Genomic DNA, 24,858 nt, shown 5'->3' with positions numbered 1-24,858 from the left:
GATATACTGCAGAGCAACATCTGAGCATTGGAATTCCTGATCCACCATGATTTTAGCCAAAGGTCTTTCACTGGGAGATGTTCATAGTACTCATTGACTCAATGGAGTTCTTTTTCATATCAGATTGAGCATGGCATTCCTATAATCTTTCACTCACCAGTTTTGTAACAGAAAACTGTTACACTTGTCAGAAGTAACAAAGAAATCCCATTTTTTCTCTCACTCAGCGCCCCACACATACTTCAAGCTGGTTTACATATTCCCTCTTAGGTGGAGTGCCATAGGAATACATTTTCAGTTCTGCTGCTATCTTCTCTCTCTCTAGTTCTAACAAGAGGTTAATATTTACATTTAGAGAAGAGAAGATTTTACCAAACAGGTTCTCTGAACTGGGATACTCCCTCTCTCCCGGGGTGGCAGTGAGTAGTGGAGTAGTTAGTTGTTCCAGCAGCTCTGCTGGTTGGCTCAGCCCACAGAGGTAGGCAGCAAGTGATTCTCTCTGACGATCTCCTGTTAACACCCTCCTGCTCCTTTTCTTGTGTTACAAGTGCTTTATTCCATGCTTTCTTGGGTTCAGGGAAAGATCCAGAACTGGACTGCCTGTGTCCTGAGTCTGGCCTTGTCATTTACTATAGAATGGTGATCTTTAAGGAGGGTGTTCAACCTCTTCAACATAGAGGGGTTTTTTAACCGTAAAATGGGAATAAAAGAGGGACAATAAAATGTGATTAGACCATGGGCTCTGAAGCTTGGAGTGCCTAGAACTTTCATTCCAGCTCCACCAGTAGGTGTGCACGTCCATGCATATCTAGAAAGCAGTGGAAGGAAGAGGAAAGACTTCATTAAGAAGGTGACACTTGAGGTGATGCTTGGGGGTGCATAGGAATTTGATTGGGCTGTGGGAGGAAGGAGAAGTCTTCTTAGCAGAAGAAACAGGCTAAGCCCAGGCCAAGAGATTAGAAAGGACTACTTTGTCCTAATGATCTGTCTCATCCTTTTCTGGAGCCCGCAGGATACAAAACATGGTAGTTGCACGCACACACACACACACACGAATGCACACATGCACACGAGCAGGAGAATGAAAACACAGATCCTCGGAAAGACCCACTTGCTGCCTATCTTTGTGGGCTGATTCTGTAGCAGCGAGAGAAAATGAAAGATTCAAGAAATTAACAAAATATAGATGGGGGCTATAGCTTGCTGATTAAATTATGATTATTTTAATTTTCTTTAAATTTTTGTTTGTTTTTCAATTTTTCTGTACTAGACAGGTAAATTTTCATAATTAATCAGAAAAAATTTAAGTTGTTCTTTCCTGCTGAATTTTTCAGCTTCTGCATTTCTTTGCTCAAAAAAAATCTTTTTCATGGGGCACCTGGGTGGTTCAGTGCATTAAGCATCTGCCTTTGCCTTAGGTCATGATCCTAAGGTCCTGGGATAGGTCCTGGGATTGGCCCCCAAATAGGGCTCCTGCTCAGCAGAGAATCTGCTTCTCCCTCTCCCTCTGTCCCTCCCCTCTGCTAGTGTTCTCTCCTTCCCTTCCTCCCCCCTTCCGTCCTTCTTTCTAATAAATAAAAATCTTTAAAAATATCCTCTTAAAAAATATTTTTCTTATTCCCCTGGATCCAGAAAATTACGTAGGACCTCTGAATTAGCTCGATTGGCTGATTCACCCCTAAGTTCAATTGGTTTTGAGAGTCAAAGACTGAAAGAAAGACTGTCTTAAGATTTGTGTGGCTCTAGTCTGGTACTTCGGGTTGCCAGGTAGCAGACATTCATCATCAATCACAGCACTGTCACTAACAGATTGGCGCACATCGCTTAGCATCCCGGCAGCCACTAAGCTGCCTTAGTGAGCATTGAGAAAAAGCCTATTTGCGGATGTATTATTAGTTAGTTGCTCACAAACAGGCACATCTGTATAAGCTTAGCTCACAAAACACCACCAAAAGGAAGGACCCCTGGATAGGCCACTTTCCGTAAGTCAACACTGCAAGTAGCAACTCATGTGATCCCTTGCCTGACTTCCACTTGGCAACCTGCTGCCCGGACTGGAAGCAAAGCCATGTGTGGGTCCTCCCTGGAGTGATCAGGTGATTTCAGGGGGCCACATGTGAAAATGTCTTACTAATTAGGGAGAAGTTCCATATTAGGGGTCAAGAGGCTCAATCCTACACCAAGATAGTTTCTGCCTGTACCACCTGGATCCACTCAATATTTTTAAAGTATGAATTGGCTGCACCATGTAAAAAATAGGAAATTTTGTATATAAGTCTGGATTTCTAGCTCCTCTGGAAAAATAAATGGAAAGGCCAATCAGGAGCCAATTATCCACCTGTAATAAATGGCTAGAACTGAGGAGAGATAGGGCATGTGCTCTCCAGCCCAGCTCGGTTTCCCACCCCTCTTGTTTCCTAGGCTGCACTGTTCTGCTCATTTGGGTAATTTGCCGAAAAAAGCCCTTGCTTTATGGCCATTTCATCACCATAGAAAACCTACTGCATATGATCCATGCGCTATCTCTGTGGGATTTACAATGGCCCCATAGTCTTGCTGCAGACTAGAGGCATCTCTGATGTTATTTACAATCCAAGTTACCTTGAGACCTGGGTCTGAAGAAGCAAGGAGCTTTGCTGCTAGCTCATTTACCCCCTGAAGACTGGAAGCTATTTAAAGCTCCAAAGAGATCTGAAGAACCCTTGAAATACTCCTGATTGTTCAGGACAAAGATTTTTTTGTTTTGTTTTATTTTGCTTTGTTTGCTTTGTTTTACCTTGTTTTTATAGGACCAATTGATTGACTCAGCTAATTCGGCTTTCAATGATCATCACAGTCAGATAAGTGTTTTCCTAAGAGTGGACTCTGTAGGGTCACAAGTGTAGTCTTTGCAGCCACACCAGGGCAAGTGTGAATGCACACAATCCTCTGACAAAGGAGTCTCAGTAGATCCCAGCAGGACAATCTTCTGGTAATGAGAGATCATGGCATTTGCTTTCTCTCCAGAAGTCACATCCGTGGCCAAGAACTTACTCTAGTCAAGGACCCAGACCTGCTGACAGGTTTCAGAAAAGCTCAAGGAATGGCAATCTCTCCAAAGCATAAAAGACAGATAAACACTAACTTTACTGGATCGGAAATGCACCCACACTTAGAAAATGATTTTGACCCTTCATTAATCGAAGGACCCACTAAATGATGCTTTAAAAATATTAGTGGTTTTTATCCATCCCCTTGCTCCAGACTAAAATTAAACCAGGGATCTTTATGTGAAGAAAATATTAGAAATTTACAGGTCAGGTCAAAAAGCCCTCGTTGTCATCACTGACAGCCCCAAACATTTAAGACTGAGCCATGGTGAGCAAGCACACAGTGGGAAAATATTTAAAGAATACAAGATTCTGGCAGAGAATCTTATAGTCATTATCTCCACACAAGCTGGAAGAATTCAGATATCTGCAAGTTAGACTCAATGTTATAGGTTGTTCTTCAAGGAATTTATGAGTGGACTTCCACCAACCAAAATGAGCCCTGGTTAACCTAACAGTAAGTTATGATGGCATTAGGTCCAATGGCTCAGCTTTTTTCTCAAACGCCACCTCCCCTGTGAAGCCCTTCTTGATCTCAAGGGCAGCGACAGAGTCTCCCTCCTCTCTTCTTCTGAAGTACCTAATACTTAACATCTGCCAGGGCACTTAGCACATTGTATTTACATGTTGCATTTTATTTCCAAGATTAAGAGCTCATTGTTGTGTCCCTGAGACTTGGAACAACACTGTACGATTTTTATAGACCAAGTGTTTGTGAAACATAGGAGGAAAAGAAGGAAAAAGGGAAGGAGAAAGAATGGAAGGAAACATGGACACGTAGCATTCCTTAACCAAAGTGTGAGCAGCTCTTGGTGGGTCTGGACACATTGCTTCCTGTGCCTTGAGCATGCCTCCCACTTTCTTAGACTAGTGAACCCTTGTCATCTCTCAAGGTAGTTCAAAAGTCACTTCTTTCGGGAAGCCTTCCTGCATCCCTCTCCCACCTGCCCCGCATAGGTTCTCATCTCCCCCAATCATGATATTTTGCATCACGTTAATCCTGTATCTCTTCTAAATTGTGAGCAACTTTAGACCAAGAATTTCCTATCGTTCCTTCAATTTCCTTGAGGAGTTCCCGGCATAGAGGCTTCCTAAATAGTTCTTGAATGAGTAAATTGATAAATGGAAGTCCCTAACCCTTGCACATTACCCTAAAGGGTGCCTATCTTAAATTTCAAGTGACTTAAGAATTCCATTTTAAGGGGTGCCTGGGTGGCTCAGTCAGTTAAGTGTCTGCCTTCTGCTCAGGTTATGATCCCAGAGTCCTGGAATCCAGCCATACGTGGGGCTCCCTGCTCTGTGGGGAGTTCACTTCTTCCCCCTCCCTCTCCCTTGGCACCTCCCTCTTCCTCTGCCTCTTCCCCCCACTCAAATGCGCACACACACGCTCTATCTCAAATAAATCAATAAAATCTTTAAAAAAGAATTCTATTGTGAGCATATGGATCATCTACTTAATTAATTATTCACATCAAACTTTTCACTCCAGGGCTGCTGCTCTGTGTCTAGGAAGTTTCTGGTTTCAGACCTCGTTTCTCAGTCAGCATCCAAGGGAGCATGGGGTAGAACTCATTTCAATGTCAACCTCAAAAACCGAATGACTTAAAGGAAAACACATCAAAAAAATCAGATAATTTTTCTAAAGTCAAACTTAAAATGATACTCTACAATTTCTTCTGGTTTAAAGTATGATACTTGTGTTGTTTTAAAGTGTTACTATATTTCTTTTATTACAAGAAATGACATAGAAACAAAGAGATTATGGTGAATGGACATAAAATTTCCAAGAGATTATTCAGCTTGGGTAGCAGAGGCTCTTGGAGGGGCATCTTAAGTTAGGGGACTGAGAGGATAAGCCAATAGAAAAATAAACAAGGTTGAGGCTGTGAAAGGCAGGCAGATGTTTTAGTTACACTATTAAGTTTGAACTTCATCCTAGAGGATATGAAGAACCCCTCCCTGCAAACTTTCAGCAGAACGATGTGATCAGATCAGCCTCTCTGCACGTCAGTGTGGTAGATATAAGTGAGTTACCTGAGTCAGCTGAGGTCAAACCAAGGATGGAGGAGACAGACTGAAAGACACTTGTAAAGAAGGAGTATCATTTGGTAACCAATTTCATGTAAGGTGTGAGGAAATTTCTTTCTTTGAATGTTTTTGATAAAACTATTTGTATAACCAAATACTTCTATTTTCTTTGTAGCTTGTTTGTAAATTCTGTACCAGGTCAGAAGTGTGGATCTTATCCCTAGTTACCCCCTTTAGATGCAGAAGAGAGACACTAAAGAAAAAAAAATTGATAATGGTATGATCCTAAAGTGAGCTCCCCCCATTTATAAGAGGCAGAGCATTTCCAATAACTCCAATGAAACTGATCTAATCAGGAATATGTTTCTCATCAATCAGAGATTTTATTTGGCTCCATTGACTGATTTAATTTTCAGTGAGCCTTTGATTGAGAAGCCCGTGCTAAAAAAAAACTCTTGATATCAGGCATGTGGCCATTTCATCAACACCACAAGATAACACAAAAAAGGGGGCCTAAGAAAACTGGTCGAAGCATAAAGCTACAACAATCTATCTTAGCAACAATTTTAATACACACTCGACTAAAAAATGCATACAATGACCACTGAATCTCCATTCATAGGCAGCCAACGAGATTATGAATGAATTTATTAACTTCAAACAGAACTTCAGGTTGTACACTTAAAAAATCACAAACCATTTAAAAACAAAAGTTAACAATGGAAGCAACCATGACTATAAAATATGATGGGATGACTTTAAAGAAAGGTTCAAGTATTATTTGTAAAGTTCTTCAGACACTGGAGTCTTTGAGAAGTTTGTGCATTTCCCATCTTTGCATAGTGGAAACAAAAATGAAAACAAAAAACATACTACTTGGTAAAACTCCACAGCTCTATGTGATTCATGTTTCATAACATGCACCTATGTGTACTGCTCATTTATCTAATAGGAGTAGCACTAATTCAGTGGGCTCATGCAGGATCCCAGGTGAGCAATGAAGTTAGCGCACACCTCCTCATCCAGGTGTCGTTAATTAATGCGGCAAAGAAGAGCGGATGAAACGGGAACTTGTCATCACTGAACACTAACTCTTGTTGGGTAACAGTAAGACAGCGACACGTTTGGACTTTGAGCTCAAATTAATAAAAAGGACTATTCTCACCACAAAAATCAGCAAATGAGTGGCATGTGCAAGAGAAAAAACAGCAAAGAGTTTGGAACGACATAACCGAATACCACCCAAAGTAAGTATAATCCATTGTTTACGGTTGGTATGGTTGCATTATCTTTCATCTTCATACACAGGTAGCTTAAAGCTTGTGTATTTTACATATACACACAGATAATTGAACATTGGAACATAGGTGTGGTTACCTATGAAACTGCCAGTGTAACAAAAAGTTACACTGACATTTGCCATTATGTACATAATATTTGGGGACCACTGTGGTCTGATTTAAAACGTAACATCGCACACTTACAATGTTGTCTGTGAAATGCTCAAAAGTTAATAATAGAGATTTAACTTGTTTTGTAACCACTATGGTTTGGTTCTGTGAAGTCACATGTGGTGCCTCCCAAAGAGCAGTGAAATGTGCGTGGTGTAGTCAGTAACAGATGGATTCCACCAGCAAGTAGGATCCAGCAACAAAGACATAAACAATACGGTGACAGGAAGAGATGCCAAGTAATCTGAGTTTTCTCTGGACTGAAAGAGCCATCGCCACTAGGTGGAGGGATACAGCCCGTGTCTCAAGAAGCTGAGAATAAGGCTGATAAACCTTGGAGATAGCCCTGTTGTTAGGACACAAATACACAGCTAGTTCTAGAGAAAGACTGCTGACCTGGGTAGCACCTATTACTCAGAAAGCAGTAACAGGATTGAGGTTAGGTATTGATCTCCTGGAGCAAAGTGAAAGTAAGGTTTCTGCTCTGAGACTGTGATATGGCCACACTTCAATATACCAGGGGAAAAAACCTCACAGTATTAAGCAGTACATTTTTAGCACGTTATCCTTTCCAAAATCGAAGCAAAAATTGTGAGACTGGTGTCATGAATCTTGCTGAAAAGGGACTGAAAGCCAAATCTAGCAATTCATTTGGTTGTCATGAAATGAATAGACAATGGCGTGTCCTGTTCCTGAAAAGAGGGAGTTAGAGAAGTACAGGCTCTTGGGGTGGGGAGGGGATGCTTCAGGAAAGCTCATCTGTAAGTGTCTAAGTGGGTGCTGAGTGAAGGACTCACGTACAAGTTCCTACATTCAAAACCAAGTCAGGACCAGATTTCTTTATTCACGTATATACTACGCCCTTGAACAGACACTATCTTGATCCTAAATGGAAGAAAGTGGTGTCAGTGAAGGAAACTCAAGAGGGACTTGGGAACCCAGATTACATCGGTACATCTGCCTGGAGGCCAAAGAAGATGAACAAATTTGTGAACAGTAGAATCCCATCGCAATCCAGAACATTCCACAGACCGGTAACACACTACGGGCTCCTGACAAGATTTAGCTGAAAACACACCACACAGACGTAAAGCCCACGACAGCAACACTCACAAGAAGGCAGCCCCTGCTGTGTGTCTGTTACCAGCTTGCCAGGGGGGTTCTACCGCGTCTTTCAAGGCAGGGAGATGAAGCATGGATGAGATATTGACAATAACAGCTGTGAACGAAATGGAAAGTGTAACTCCCCCCCCTCCATTTTTTAACATTGAAAGTTATTTTTTAATTTAAGGCTTTAAGTTCATTCTCCTTTCACATTAAAGACAGGGAAAGAAAACTGTCAAAACCAAAAATGCAAATCATGAGCTTGGCACTTTTGTGATTCCTTTGAGAGGGTGTCTACTTTCTTACATTATATACATACATGTATAATGACATCAAAAAATGTTAGACTTGTCAGTACATATATTTGCATTTACATAATTTTTGTGTTTTTAGTATGGGTTATTTAGTTGTTTGTGTCCCCCCCCGCCCCGCTTTTGCTTATTTTTGGTTTCAAGCATTTCATTTTGTTCACGCATTTCCTTGTTCACTTGCACCTGCTTTGTGCCCAAACTCCCTGCGTCTGTGGCTACATCTGTCTTTTTTGAAGCAAGCCCCCAAATCACTGAACAACACGTTACCAGAGAAGAGAGAGAGAAAACAGCGAAAAGAACCCAAAAGATGGGGAGCAAACAATAAACTCCAATCTACAGAGAACTTTTACAAGAAAAATATTCCAGTACAGACAAGTGAAAATGATGTCAAAATCTCTTGTTTCCATATTTACATTTATAAAAGAACTATACAATAGCATCATTGTTCAAATTCCAGCTCCCATTTCCAAAGGATGCTTGGTCCAGGCGAGCACATGGGGAAAAGGACTCAACATGAGCAGGGGTCCGTGGGGTCTCTCGTGGCTGGCCTAGACAAGGGGGTGAGGGCCGGACAGCACCCCCGTGTTCCCCGGCCGGTTCACCTCAGGAATTCAGCTGCAGGTTTTGCTGTGGATGGCTTGCTAGCTGCTTGTTGTAGATAGGCCATGCGGATTTTACCCTTTCGAAAATTAGATCTTCATGCCACTGGAGTGTGTCATTGGTAGGAAAAGAAAAAAAAATCATGCCAAATCATTTAGAAGGTAGTAAGTGCCAGCAGGCTGAGGAAAGAAAAAAAATCTTTTGCGATTTTTTAATGGTTCTTTTATTGCACTTAATTTTCCGTTATTGTTCCATTTTCCTTCAGTTAGACAAAAAAATGATTCTGAAATAGTTCTTTTTATAACATTGTCTTTGATCTCCTTTTCTTGACAGGTGGTAAGAGGGGTTCTTTGAAACGATTTCCCCAAAGGACAGTTTCCTGTTCCCCCATCCCTGTCCCCCAACTTCAGTGCTGTGGTCATTACCACCCAGTGGTCTTGCTTACAGATGGAGCAGTTCCGGCAATGGTGCCGCGGGTCTGTCGCACCCAGAATCCAACGGTGCGAGGCACTGCTCACCCGCTGCCGCTGCAGACTCAGATGGGGCCCTGCTGGGTGGGATCGAATCTCCTCTTCTTGACATTTCTTCCAGAGATGCAGGCAGAGAGGGAAAAATCCACAATATTAATCAGATCATGATGAGGGCAGGATGATGAGAATGACAACAACGCTAGTTCCAGAGCAAAGTAATCAACTCACACGGGGGGCGGCCTTCCCCAAATAACTGGAGATGTGGGACAGCTCACATGTCTGAGTATCTTTACAACATCTCTGCTAGAGTCCTTCCATTTGTAAAGACCCAAAGAAGCTTCGAGTTGTGCATTTTAAATTATTGGAAGCCTCCGCAGCCCAATCAGTCTCTTATTTCAGAAGTAAAGGCTACGGGCTAATTTTAACCAGATGAACATAACAGGAAGCACTCTTCCCACATTCTAGGGGCCTATTAGGGGAGCTACGTGAAACTCCGAAGGGCTCCTAGCTGCCTCCTTCCAGGACTTGAGAGTTCTCCATCAGTGGACTGGCCTTTGCCAAGAGGGCCAAGAGCCTTTTTATCGTGTTAGAGATAGCGTGATAGAGAACCAGTTATGGTGCTGCCTTGATGTGTGAGCTCTTACCCCACCATGGAACAAGCATTTTTCATATCTAGAAAGTAGAAAACCAGAGTGCACGGTAAGACAGTACACTCCAAGGAGAATGGACACAAGCTCGGGTTAGTTAAGCAAATGCAGCAGTTAAGCCTAGTGGAAATAAGCAAGTTAAAACGCCTCGCTCACAGTGTCCAGTCTCCTAAAAAGTGGTTCCTACGTTGAAAAAGAGAAAAAGAAAAGAACTGGCAAGACACTACAAGGCAACAACAGAAGTTGGTTGCAACCTCCCCATGGTCTGGCTTCATGTGGGGCATCAAGCAAGGGGCTCATGCATTTAGTCTGCGCACTGGGCGGGTGCAGCGCTGCCATCGGGGCTTCATGCAAGACTGGAGCCCGGGGAGGCCCTGAGATCCCTCTCTCCTCTGCCCTCTCAAGGCCAGCCGGATCTCCTTTCATTCCTAACTGCCAAAAAATTACAGCGTGTTCCTCCTCCTCCTCCCCGCCACGTAATTCAAAATAAAAACAATACCAAAGCTCAAAATATGTATAAAGGCATCCCACGAAGTTCTCATTTCTCCCAAGATGACCATTTTGATACTTCTCTTTTGAAAGAACAAAAATTTTAAAAAATGAAACTTGGAAGAAAAATCTCCCTTCGCTTTTAGAAGGTTTCATTAAAATGGCTTCATTAATGGCCTAAGCCTGCGGTCTGTTGGCCTAGCCGGTATTTGCAACAGTGCTACTTCCTTTTTTCCCCAGTCCCTGTCACCTCCAACAACCGTCTTTTGAGTCAATGTTCTTGACTGCTGCTGCTTGGGGTTCCAAAAGGGACCTCTCCCATAATGCATCTGGCAGAGAGTGTTTGCTTCAGAGCACTGGACCTGTGCCTACTACCCACACTCACAGCCCTTAAGGGTAGGTGTATGGTGTATAAGGAGCAGCTCTACCCGTGAATCACATGGGGAAAAACAAGCACTGCTTGACCTTGCCAAATGAACCTGAAGGAAGAGGGGCTCCAGCCAATTTAGCTATCTATTGCTGGGATTGAAGAGAAATGTGAAACTAATGCCCCCTCAATTAAAAACGAATACAGAGGAAAGCTCAAGCCAGCTAGTGCTGTGTGTGTAAATGACTACACTGTTCATGTCTAAATTCCCTTATTCAAATTCAGGGAATGGCAGATAACTAGCCATGTCCAAGGTCTTAACTGCAATCCAGCTCATTTTTTTTTTTTCTCATTTTTAAAGGGAGATACGAATTCCCATTTCAGCCCGGCATACAGTCAACCTCCAGTGTCCAAAAGCTTGTGCTCCTTTTCAAAGTCAGTGGCGGGGGGGGGTGGGAGGTTGGGGTACCAGGTGGTGGGTATTATAGAGGGCACAGCTTGCATGGAGCACTGGGTGTGGTGAAAAAATAATGAATACTGTTTTTCTGAAAATAAATAAATTGGAAAAAAAAAAAAAAGTCAGTGTTGGAAGTTTAGATTGCATTATTTTAAAGAAAATCTATTCCACGGGGTGAATGAGTTCCCAGCTCAGACCAGGAGGCCATGCCATCCTGTAGAACCATGTATTTATATGGGAAAATGGACCCTGACTACCAACAGGGCACTGTATTTCCCCTACAGACATCCCAGAGGGAGGAAGGCAGGGCCCTGTGATGAGCAGAGAGAGGAACCCTCCCGGAGCAGGCTGACTGTGAGGACTCCTCACGTATCAACGGCAAAACTACTAAGGTGAGTTGTAAGAATTCACCATATATTGAGAACTGCCTGCCCTGAATTTTCTACATGAAAAAAATTTTTTTTCTCCATTTTAATGTGATCTACTACTCTCACAGGTAGATAATTGCTGTCTCCCTTCCACAACTGTTGCAACTGAATTCCCTCCGCTCACTAGGATTGGGAAGGCAACAAACTTTCTCATCATAACCCTTCAGGTATTTCAGGATCATTGTACAATATTAACATACTCCATAAGTTTTGCTTTGACCCAGTTTTCATCAATCTTGATGGTGTCTGAAAAACCTGTACTTTTTTCTGTAACATATGTTATATACCTATATATCTATACAACATCAAAGCTCTTTAAGTAACAACAGCAATCTCTGGTCTGCAAAGCCTCTAGTTCTTTCAAAGTTATTTACCCACTGCTATCACTTTCTTATCTTTCCACAATGAGTTATCACTGCTCACCAAGAATCCATCACTCATGACCCCTCCTAGGGGACCGTTGGAAGCCACCTTTGACAGCGTTCACTTCCCCAGAGGGCTGAGTAAGGGTGCTGACCTTGGATCTTCCTGGCCAGGCCGCTAAGTCTGAGTGAGAAAGTGCCTAACCCAGGAGCTGCAGGGTTTAAGGAATTAGGTTCCTTGTTCCCCCCTGGGATATGGTCAGGGGATTCAGATACGCAGCAGCTTGGTTTTCCTCACAGGAAGACTACCTATGATTAATTCCATTTCCTAATTCTATAAAAATAAAAAAAAACACAAAAGATATTTACTCTTTTGAGAAAAGAGAATGAGCAATATTAAATTCCTTCCGAGTTTCATCCAATTTGATATTCAGAATTTCAACTTTCCTTGTGACAAACCCAGATATGATCCTTTACATATCATTCATGTGAGTACCTTCTCTTTAACCTGTTCTTTAGCACGTCCTCTGAAATGAACACAGGACAAACAGAATTGCTTACGGTAAGAACTTGTAACCCAAGTAACTTCTCATAGAGAGGAAATCACGGTTACTATACAGATAAGTAACACTTTTAACATCAAGAGCAGCTCTGCCAAACGTATGACCACTACTGCCACTGAATTACACTGAGAGCCAGTGGTAGGAAGGTGGGACATGGTAGCAGGTCTCCATAGTCTGAGGCGTGGTAACATGGTTGGAAGAGCTCAAGGCTCATCCTCAAATCCAATCAACAAGCTGTCTCTGTTACATTCACGTTCCTTTCCTATTATCACCTAGAATTTCTCTTTCTAAGCACCATGGTTTATGGTGTTCATATACTTCCTTGGCATGTAAATAGCTATATCGCTCACATCTCATTCCTATATTCAAATTTAGGGAATATCCAATAAAAAGCCATGTCCAAGGTGGCAGTGGCAATTCATTTTCAAATAGAAACTTCAAATTGTCTTTTCATGTATTTTTTACCTTTCCTAAGATTTAGAGAAGATGCTATAGAACGGCCCTTCATCTACTTGATTCTTCTAGTGTCTAGTAAAAGCAACAACACTAAAAATCGAATCAAGCAGCATTACTATTCAAAACTGAACAGAGGCCATGAGTCTTTGTGAGTCAACCAGGACCAAGGTTTGCAATACTCTGCAGCACAACCCTTAGCTTTAGTCTGTGTGTATAGGTGATGGAGAGGAAAAGGAACATGGAGGCATTGAGCTTGTAAAAAGATGCAAATTTGGGAGAAAAGTTGGACAATTCAGTGTGCCAAGAAGCTCCCTTCATTTTTCACAGGATTTCTCAGAGAAATCAACTAATGCTCCGAAGACTGGGAATCCATAAAAACTACTTCCGGAGTATGGGTTACTACACATTACCCTATGTATCAGGATGTGTTCAATAAAATAGCCTACCAAATAAAGTATTTTTTTTTTCTTTCTTGGGAGTTTTACAACAGTGCTTATGGAAATCTTTTTTGCATTAAGCAAAGCTTGCAAACTATTATTCTGCTAGAAAGAAGTCATCTAGATGTGTATAGGTTTTTATCACAATTATCTTGACCAAACTTCATTATCACTTATTCACACAAAGGTGCACACCGTCACACGTGCATGCACACTCACAGAGACTCATGCTTTTTACCACCTATTTCAGAGGAAATATGGCTTAAGAAAAAGTCTGTAGAGAATGGCAGACGTTGTCAGGGGTCAGAGCAAAGCTGTTTTCTCCCTTACACTTGAATGGGACAGGTATGGTAATGACACTTCTTCCACATTTTAATGACTCACGGTGTTCCAGCCCAAGAAATGTGACTTCAGGACAAAGCAATACTTCCGTTGAGCAGTTAACATGGTTTCCTTTGACCTAAAAGTTTAAGGACCCTCCAATTCTTCAGGCAACTTTGCTACTTGCTTTGCTTTTCTCTTTTAGTAAAACACAATTCCAGGAAGGATTTCCAATGGCCAGATTTAGAGCAATCTCTTTTACAAACTATTTTCTATTTCTGATCCTAAATGACCTTCTTTTGTATTTACACTGAACTCAGTGAAAATCTCAAAGACTTTCAGTTCAATTAGCAAATAACTTCTAGACCAAGAGTCTCCAAAATCCCCAAGTGGGGGGAAAACCTAACCTGCATCATCGGGCACCCAAAGCCTTTTCTTGCAAAGTGGAAGTAGTGGTTTACCGTTTAATGTAAACCATGTGGCGACTGTTAAAATCTAAAGCAAATTCAGATAGCAATCAATAGTCATCACAAAGAGCAGTGGCTCCTCCAAGTTTAAACTTCTAAAAGTAAAGCATTATTCTGGTTTTGCTTTTTCTTTGCTTTAGGTAAAGATACTTCACATTACCGTGTGGTTTCCTTTACAGTAACTGTTAGGGTCATAGGGCACGGGAAGGGGTATTGGCTTAGCACAGCAGTATGCATGTCTGCACCGTAGTCCCCACTGGGCGGTCAGCAGGGGCTGTTTCTCACCTCACTAGGTGTCCATCTCCCCTTCCTTTTCTCTGTTCTTTTGATGATCAGACTTACTTTTCACATGTAAATAATCTGCACAGGGCCTAATCCACTTATATACACAGTGATGAAGGCTTTTCCATTTTTCCCCAAAGAAACATGCAATTCAAGCTGTGCACTAGGCCAGGCCACTGTTTTGAGGTCCTGCTACAGAACAATGCTCTTGTCTCCAAAGGCCGAGATCGTCAATTTGGCGTTGTGTGTGGCTGGATAGCAAAAGATGCATAGGACTGTTTTCCAGCCCTTGAAACTGAGGCTTCCTGATGCCAAGAAGGCTTAAGTTAGGGCACAAGCCAAATTTATTTTTCTTGAAGCATATTTATAAAAAGGGAGCATTATAAAATAATAACAGATTATGGAACTACCATAATATGCAATGACTTTTTAACAGTAATATGGCACTAAGAAAAAATTTTTGCTTGATTTAGGTTAGCCAAAACCAAAGAACAACAACAACATATATGTCTTTTGTTGTTGTTGTTAGGTATCATGACTGACTCATTATCTGGGCAACGTTTTGTTAATACCACAAGGAGAAATTCAAGTTTGAGCTGCCCATTTTGTGTGTGTTTTTGAAATCACAATGATGCCAAAACTACAGTTTCAGCAAACAAGTTCAAGTTTAAAAATATCTCTGTAAAAAGGAAGTGCCATTTGGTAACAACTTTCCAAGTTGAAGCCATTCAACAACTTGTAGGCTTACTCATTAAATGTTAATGTAACAAAATTAGCAGAAAATGTTGAATGTATTGAAATCATCATGTGGTTGGTTTGTTTTTCCTTCATATTCAGTTTCTAATAACATTTTACCTGGTTTCAATATTTTGAATTCAGGATTCAAAATGTAAAATAGCATAAAGTTCATAATTGATGCAATTATTCAGATAATTCAAGTAAAAAACTTCCTCTATTGAGTAACCAGATGGAGGCAGAGTGGGCTTTGAATTTAGGTAATGGTCTTATTTCCCACTTAAATTTGTTCCTATAGATCTGGTTGGGACTTAATTTATCACAGGGAGTATTTGGCACAGAAAGTTTTATCTATAAATCATGGTAACCAAGGCACCAAAGTATGAAAAGACATAAAAAGTAATTATCCAATGAATGTGAGCTATGAAAACACCTAAACTTGATAAAATAGCTTTACAGATTTTGATCATAATTAAGGTTGATTTATAAATTTCTGCCATGTGTATTTGAACAAACTTAGTTCAGTGATCCATGCACAGTCCAAACTAAAAGGTTACTATGGAAACATACCAGTTAATTTGCAGTTATTTAGAAAATATTTAGGTATCACCACACCACAGATTTCAAATTCCAATGTGAAACCAATTCAGTTGGTTAGGGAATTAGTAAAATTTTTAAATCTATATTTTATAAAATAAGGAAGCTTTTCAAATCACAAAGTTATGTGTAATGTTATGTGTGAAAAATAATGAACAAATAGTTACTTAGATTGTGAAAACCTCAAAATGTCAGTGGACTATAAACCAGTTTTAAACAAATGCAAAGGATTTATATCCACTTAGTTCCGACTATCTAGTTTCCTAATCATCATGTATAAAAAACTTTATCTCAGGATGTTTACTCCTAAAAGTTGGAGTGTCTTCTCCTGAAGAACCTCTCCTTTGTCCTCCTGAAGCTTATGCATGTGGAATTCCTTCTACATTTCCTGTCCTCCTACGAGCCTGAAGACGACATCTGTGGATCCATGTTTCTTCTTTCCTAACCCATTTCTCAATAAAAATATTTGCTCGTAGCAGTTTAAGTGTTAAACCTGGCAATCTTGTAGCAGGAACTCAAAACTCGGTTATGTAAGCAGAAAAGAGAAGTGCCAGAGCCACTGAGAAGCAGACATGCGCTGTTGCTTACTTAAATCCCCATCCTGTGCCCCCAAGGACAATAGCTGCTACCAGGATGGCACCAGCGATGGAGCCTATTATGAGATTGGTGGCACTAGGACCTGTGACAAAGGATCATGGGAAGAAAGTCATATGAGCCAACACCTGTCGTTACCACAAGGGAAAGGCAGTTAAGTGGTTTCAGGAAGTAAATACCCTGTATTAAAAAAAAAAAACAAACTGCTAAACACATCAATCACCTTTATTGACTTAGCTTAATTGCACTTCTGCTGTTACGGAGAGCTACTGCTTGGAGAGGAATGGCCTCCACATCTAGAGTGTCCGCACTGCTGACACGAAGCTTCCTTTAAAGTCACCTGCCACCAAACTGGAAGCAAATGCCCCCCAACAGCCGGCACTGCCCGTCTTTCTTCTCCTCCTCCTTCCCAATATCATGACTCAAACAAGCAAAAGAGCACATCAAGAACACAAATGGGTGTGGATTAGCCTGACCTGACTGGCCCATGAAGGCAGGAAAAGAGGGGAAAATATTCTAATCAAGTGCTCTTTCAAGCCCCTCACCAAGTGGTCCAAAGGCTGTTTTTTTTTTTTTTTTAAATCCCCCATGTGGAAACAGTTCACATTTAAAATTTAGAAGGAGGTTACTAATAAAGATCTGACTTTGAAGCCTTGCTCTCAGAGAGGCATTTCTTCACTGTAGGGATCCACACAGTATTGAAACAACAATGGCGGGTGGTTCCAAAGGCAAGACAGGGAGGAATCCTAAAATTCCTCTGGGGGATTCTGTGGGAAACGGAAATGAGATTCTGCAGGTTCAGTTGAGACTATCTTTCGAGTCCCCGTTTGCAAGTTGAGGCTTGGAGATAAAAGGGAGCAGAAAGGACAGCAAGACAGAAAACCCAAGGTGGCGTTGCCATCAACCGTTGGAGTCGGAGGTGACACACAGGACAGGACATCCTCTCCACTCACAGGGGAAAATGCCTTCCTCGAGTTCTCAACGTAAGCGACACTGACTTTCTTACAAGAATTATTTTGAATATCACATCCTTCGGGATGCTGATACACAGGTACAGGGCCCCCCTCGGCAGCATACTTCCAGGCCTGACTGACTATCCTGTTCCGGAAGTCACAAAGCCACTTTTGGTATTTTCCCTAAACCCCTCAACTTTGTGACTATATTCATTTCTGTGTGAAAAAAAAATTCTCTTTTCTGCTCACATTGGTGCCCTCAACTGTGTACATAAATGGATGCCACTTTGAGCAGCACTAAAATCATGTGCATCACACGTTTTTGATTCAGAGACCACCCAGTGCTTGTCCGAGTGAGTGCAAAGGTAGGAGGACAGCGGCAATGGGGGTTTGACGATGTGGTCTCCTCAGGATTGTGGGCTCGTGACACCTTCTTAAGACTAACCGCTGAAGTCCTACAAAACATACATCTCAGTGGCCTTCAGCAATGCACAAATAATAATAACTAGTAATAAGAGAGCAAGAAAGGTAGGCTGGTCACTGTGCACTGAGCACTCTAAGCACGTGACAAATATTAGCTCACTGGATTCTCACAAAAACCGTACGAGGTTGGAATGATGACTATCCCTGTTTAACAGAAGAAGAAACCGTGGCTTCTAGAACGTAGTGACAGAGGCAAGATTTGAAGACTGATTTGTCTGACTCTAAAGCTTATGCTATAAATCAAAGGTCAGCAAGCTATAGCCCACTGCCCAAATCTGGCCCCACTTCCTGTTTTTGTGAAGAAATTTGATTGGAAGACAGCCACACTCATTGCTTTTCATGTTGTTTACAAGTAGCTTTTGTGCGAAGACAGCAGAGTCACAGGTTGTGGCAAACATCCTGTGGCCTGCGAAGTGAAGTGGCGGGGGGGTGGGAGGTTGGGGTACCAGGTGGTGGGTACTATAGAGGGCACGGCTTGCATGGAGCACTGGGTGTGGTGAAAAAATAATGAATACTGTTTTTCTGAAAATAAATAAATTGGAAAAAAAAAAACAAAACTATTTACCCCCTGGCCCCTTATGGAAAGTTCGAGAACCCCTGCTCTAACAAAACATTCCATTTTTATGTATTTCCTTCCCACCCTTTAATACGGAAACACATTTTGAAACAAACACTGAGAAAATATTTATATTTCCGCGTACATTACGCTTTAGGCATGATCTGCCCTTTACTAGCTCAGAAAACAGGCTGGGTTAGAATCAATACATAATTCATGAGAAATGATTCCTGATTTACAATTCTAAACTACAGAGTAGAAAAAAAAGCCCCTCATCCCCGCCCCCACAAGAAAATCCCAAACACACAAAAAAACCCAAACCTCTGTCCAAGGAATCCTTAGGGAGTGAATGAACATGACACTGTCAGCTAAGCTAGGAAGTTTTAAAACAATTTGTACTGTACCATTGTGGATTTTTAAAAATTTACATCTGTGATTTAGCAATTATGGCAAAATTTAGATATAGAAGGAAAACAATCAGCTAATAAACAAAAATAGTGCATCAACCAAGGATAATAAATAACAAATCTATTTTTAGGAAAAAAATACACTCATACGGACTTACCTGTCACAACCAGAAATAGGCACAAACCAACAAGATTGTAAGGGAGGATGAGAACAAGGCTGGTAACAAGGGCCCTGCTTTACAACAAATGCCTTGGGGTTTGCCTATCTCTAAGGCTCAAAGGGAAAATTATTAAAATGCATCCCTTAGTTGGTACACTGCAGCACATCACAATTATGGTCAATAAATAATCTAAAAAACACCATTGGAAAGTTTGGGGTTTGTTTGTTTGTTTGTTTTAGAAAACTACCTTTCTTTAAGGAGGAATTTCACATAAATGTATATAGAAAATTTCCCCTGGAAAAGGAAAGTTACTTCTATATATAATCCAGTCTGCAGATCCAAGGTGAGATTATACAATACAGGGTTTGTTTTCTCTAAAGGTATTCCCTCTGCCATACTACTTTCTTTTCTAACAAGTAGAGAGAAACAAAATATCTTTCCCAGTGTTTCTAGCTGCTCTGAGTTAACTACCTCACAGTCCCCAGCAGAAGGATGTGAGTGAGCAGGTACAAGTCTAGTCAAAGCCCTTTAAACCAGGTGAGAGAAAGTTCAGGTACTCTTTAACACAGAGCAGGACCTTACTGATGTGCAGTGCCCAGCTCTTCTCGGCCCTGAATGGAAGAGCACCCGTGGGCTGTCATTACTGGGACTAAGGAGGAAAGTGTGTAATGGGATCAACACGCCCATAGTTTGGACCAGTTGAGTAGAGGGTATCCGGTGATTCCTTAAGACACTAGTACTTCATCCCTGGGCCACTGAGAAGGGTTATCACTGCCCACGTGAACACAAAGACAGTACATGAAGGGGTATTTCTGTCGTCTGTAAGTGTTCTCTAGAATTAGAGAGAGAGGGGGAAAAATCACAACAATCCTTTAGTCTGCAGATTAGCAACCTCATGAAGGGAATATCCCATGGAGAACTGATACCTATTTTGAGGCTATAGATCAAGTACAGAGTAACCTAAATGAAGGCACCAGAAGAGCTTATATTTCTGTCAGAGTTCGACAGGCAAGTGACACACAATTTACTAGTTAATGCACTGGCTACTTTGAAGACAAAACCACCAGGTAATTGGCAACTATTCACTGAAGGTTTTGCAGGTTTGGATAAATACCTCTTTCTTCTTCATACTCTTGGGTCCCAAATATTTATGTAAATTTCTAATTTGAATTATCTATTTTATATGAAAAAAATGAAGGCAATATCCTACATATCTTCTTTGAAAAAATTAAGCCAAAGCCTCCCCTATCACTTTAATTAAATGGAAAATGTGTTATCGACTATCATTCAGATTATCTTAAAAAAAAGCTACAGCTGTTGATAATTCTTATTTAGATACGTGGATCTATTTGACTGGTGAAGATCACATTCATTAAAGAAATCCTAATCAAACACTCATATAAAAACTTTTTTTTTTTTGCCAATAAAAAATAATGACAATAAAAGGTCTGTATCTTGAAATGGCTTTTGGTAAGTAGAGGAGCAATGAAAGCTTTTGGACCATCATCTTAATTCTGAAGACATCATAAACACCCCAATATTATTTTATGCCCCACATTGTTCCAGACAGGAGAAGGTTCTTCACTGCACAAGAAAACCACACGACACAAACATATCCAAACCACACCACAAGTTGCACTAGCATGGGAATCACGTCAACGAGACAACACACAGTAAGGGTCAGGTACCAAGGGTCAGCTCACACACCAGGAACCGAAGAGAAACACTCTGAAACTCACAAAGATGCTTACTCTATTCCCCACCCTGTGCCTCCAAAAATCACCCCCAGGGCCAGAATGGTGCCTGCCACGGCCCCTATCAGCCTGCTTGTGGCCATGTTCACTGTGTGGAGGGAAAACGGAGATTTTTTTTAACATAGGAAATTAATTACACACTGATTTTGTTAATACACAAAATACTCTATTTAGTAAATCCTTTGAGAGTCACTTAAATACTGACATCTTTCCTTTAAGATTTGAGACGAAGGTCTACGTACACACTGAAAATACTTGAGGATAATTTCGGTGATTTTGAGGATAATTAAACCTCAAACTCCACAAACCCTTCTTAAAAAACATCATCTCTTATAAATACTTTTAAACACATAAATAACCTAACAGGAATTAGAGTTCCTACAAGGAATGAGTTGGAATTAAAATGTTACTTAAATTGCGTAACAGCAAGTCTGGATTTTAATTACAAAGTAACAAACCATTAATATACTCTATAAACTTCTCAAACTGCAAAATAAGCCTAAAGAGCTATGCATTTTTAAAATTCAGAACTTTTTACCCAATTTTGTGAAAATCCTTACAAATTTAAAACAGAATTATCTTTAAAACTAGGCGTATTTTCACATAGAAGAATGTATTTCACCTAACTCTGCGATGTTTGGGTTTCTGTCCCATTAGTCGTGCATTTAGGTTTTTTGTTTACAGTTTCCGGTGCATAAACTATTCACTGAGAGCAAGTTAGGGTCACTGGGAAGCTGGGGACGGCCCAGCGGTAGATGACTGAGTGGAGACACTGCATCCCCGCACGTCACCCCTTCCACGCAGAGATTCTGGATACTGCAAAAAGGGCCTGCAATGAGCAGAGGTCCCCAAGATGCTCTCCACACAGGCAAGATGCAGCTTCGTGTTCAGGCAGGAAGCAGACTAGTTAAGATTGAGTGTGTGTGGGGGCGGAGGGGGCGGTTGGCAGGGAGATGGAAGCATGTGGACATACACACACTCTACCTCTTCTCCATGTGAATCAGAGGTACCGGCTTCAGATCACTTTACTAATGAAAAGAGAGGCAGCATCACACAGACCATGTGCCATGAGACAGGGAAGCATAACAAAGAACCACAATCTGAACTCACAGTTTTTTTAAGGCGTAATACTGGTTTCATTGGCCTTTTTGTCTAACTGTGCTCCCACAGAAGAAAGAGAATCTTGGATCTCCAACTCTGGTGGGCAGCTGTACTTCAATTTATCACAGGGCAAACAGTATGAGGGAGAGATTCTAGTTGGGTAGGCATGAGCTGAGTTGTTCTTAAAAAGCAAAAAAAAAAAAAAATGGGAAACACAACAAAAAAAAAAAACAGAAAGTGTACTAAGGGCACTGAGGGGAATGTTAAGAAAACCAACATAGAAGGTGGTGGCGGTATTTTCCAAATATGACAATACATTATAATCCAAAATAACCTAAACTGTACCTCAGAGTTCTAAATTGTAGAGGCTAATACTGGAATGAAAGGTATTACAGATATAAATACTCATTTTTTTTCAAGATCGTAAAAATCACTGCCTTCGGAATACTAAATTAACAAGGATATATTATTTTGTAATTGATTAATTGAATGATTGATTTTGCTTAAGATTTGGACATTGGCCCTCAGAGCCAAAAGGCGTAAAAGTCCTATTACCTCTTCAGTTTTTACATAAGCTACAACTCTTTATAATGCTGAATTGTAGGAAAACACACACACACACACACACACACACACACACCAGCAAAATGTGGTGCTAAATGAATATTTGTTAAATTTTAAAAACTATAACTGCATGAATGATGAATAGAATAGCAATTTAAGGAGGCTTTTGTGTTTGCTCTGGATGTAATTGTTCACTGTAGAATCAAGAAGATGAGGCAATCTGTCCTGCGGGTTTTAGAAACCAACCAGAGGAGCAAGGCATTGCTAAGTTGCTTCAAATACGCATTCCACATAAACAGATACAGTCTATAGTCTCTGCCAAACAAGAATGATGATCTCCAAATTCTTAACTGATAGCCACTCTTAACAGCAAAGCAAGATAAAATAAGTGGGAAAAGAACTTTTTCAAAAGTATCTCCTCCCCTCGTTTGCTTGCCTTCTCTCCCACACTACCTTTCATTCTGGTATACTGAAAACGTATGTAAAGTACACTTGACTCTGTATCATGATACTTCACAGCGCTATCTCTTCCAGTGGGTCATGACTCAAGTTGTGTTTAAGCTGACATGAATTAATCAAGTGGCTTGCAAGTGGGTAGATTTTTACAGGGGACAACTTTGAAAACTGAGGGTTCAGCTGCTCCTCACAGCTACAAAGGAGATATCTTCTTATTAAAACAAACCAACAAACCAACCCTTGAGCCTTTGGGGGCCTCTGCTGTCATTCTGCTTCTGTACTAATTTATTAATGACTTAACTGTCATTGTTCATTCATTTACTCCTTCATTTATTTGTCTATTAACTGTCCTTTTGTGTTCCAGGAGCTACGGCAGGCACATGATGACACACCTTATTTTTCTTTGCATCCCATCAAACCTGGAGATGGAACTTGGAAAGACTCCAGCCAATAACGCAATTCCCCCATTAGGGATTTGACTTTGTTCCCTAACTCTTTAACGTACTTACCTTCACATTATAGGTTGTTTGTGGAAATTCTTTATTACCTAGCGGTATGTCTTCATTTTTGTTTCCTCATTAATCTCTGTTGTTTGTGGTTTATTATTATCACTGTTTTTCATTTGGGTTCCCTGCTATCTAGGATCACTCATGCTAAAAAGGCAGAATTTTTAGTAAGCATGTAATATTAAGGTACAAACTATATCCTTCCTCCTTTTCATGAGACTCTCTACATTATATGTAGAATTCTTCCACAGACAAGTCATGCTTCAGATAGTGTGAAACTGTGCTTTTGAAAATGAAGAGTTGGGTTTTTTTTTTTTAGAGAGTTTCTTAAACAAAAATGTGCATTATCTCATCCATGTGATTCTAAAGAGCCAAAGGGGCTACAATTCTGCATCCCTTAATATTTCAAAGGCAGGAGGCATCAAAGCCATCATTTGTACTCTATAAGCCAAAATTCTTTCTGCAGGGATTTATGATTTTGCTAAAATTTAAAATTAGAAATAAATACTAAATATACTCTTTATACTTAAGAGTATAATATTGGCATGATGAGCAGATGTGTTTTCTAGCTCCATATTTCAATGTTAAACACACAATCAGATCTCTTTACTCTTCTCCATAAAATTAAAAAAAGCAATTAAGTTCATTTTCAGGTACATTGGGACAAATGTCTAAAAAAGATGAAAAACAAATTATTTCATATAAGAACATTATTTCAGTCAGTTCACACTGTCACTGAGAATGTCATGGAGTTTTTCTGAACTCAAACTCAGCTACTAAAAAAATTTTAAACCTGGTAAATTTTTAGGTTATTGAGGAGGCCATTATTAATGAGAAGAATACATAAGTGATATATAATTATACATGGGCATAATCATAATATGGTAACATAATATCTAATGGTCTGAACTACAAAATCAAATATCTGTGCATTCACAAAGGAAGTTATCAACAAGATATATGGAAAAGGTACATGGAAACACTAAATAATATCCTTCAAGGTATTAACACTTATTAATAATTTCTAAGTATTTTAACACTTAGAAATTATTGTTCTCAAAATACTAAATGCTAATAACATAATACTCCCTTGGCAGGTAATGGATCAGCTAGCCAGGTTAATCATTACCTGGTTACTGTTTCACTTCTTCCACTTATTGCTATGCTGTGAGAACCGGCAGAATAACTGAATACTCAGCTTTAAATGAGGCAGAAAAACAGAAACAGAAAAAGCAATCAGCTCAATGTTAGGTGACCTATGTTTGATTCTTGGCTCTGTCCCCATCTAGCGGTTAACCTGGATTAAGTTAGTTTTCTCCTTTGCAGAGCAATGGGTCTGGACTGAATGGTCACTAAGGCCCTCCTATCTCTGATTTGATAATAAATCAGAGATAAATAATGAGAGGGGCTGACCAAAGCTCGCAGGAATGGTCTCTGCCTGCCCTTATCAATGACAACATGTGATATGTTTCAGTTTCTTCTCTTCCCTCCCATAGTAGTGATGTGAATCACCCAATGAGAGATGTTCCATTGTATTGCATAAAAGCACCGTGCAAAGATGTCCATAAATTGTCAAAAATTACCAGTACTTCTACTGGCTCTCCCTGTAGCAGGTGGGACTTTCAGGCCCTTTAAAGGGTGCAAACTTGTACCCCATGAGGA

At 40.5% G+C, this 24,858-nt stretch overlaps 1 protein-coding gene across 3 annotated transcripts in view; it reads right to left on the bottom strand.

The window, feature by feature from the left end:
• Window positions 1-5,732: 5,732 nt before the first annotated feature.
• The window catches only part of ADAM23 (ADAM metallopeptidase domain 23), a 166,581-nt gene continuing 147,455 nt past the window's right edge, over window positions 5,733-24,858 (bottom strand). Inside the window, exons 25-26 of one of the 3 annotated variants that reach the window (XM_044241419.1) lie at window positions 16,250-16,340; window positions 9,020-9,167 (exon numbers count right to left, since the gene is read on the bottom strand). In XM_044241419.1, coding sequence (XP_044097354.1) covers window positions 9,119-9,167; window positions 16,250-16,340 — 140 coding nt within the window. In that variant the 3' untranslated portion in view covers window positions 9,020-9,118. Of the gene's footprint in view, window positions 9,168-16,249; window positions 16,341-20,562; window positions 20,658-24,858 lie in introns of those variants that run through there. The other 2 variants (XM_044241418.1, XM_044241420.1) reach the window with 2 other exon arrangements.

This window comes from Neovison vison, chromosome 3, assembly GCF_020171115.1.
Source record: "Neovison vison isolate M4711 chromosome 3, ASM_NN_V1, whole genome shotgun sequence".
NCBI classification, from domain to species: domain Eukaryota; kingdom Metazoa; phylum Chordata; class Mammalia; order Carnivora; family Mustelidae; genus Neogale; species Neogale vison.
This window is presented reverse-complemented; position numbering and strand designations above follow the sequence as displayed.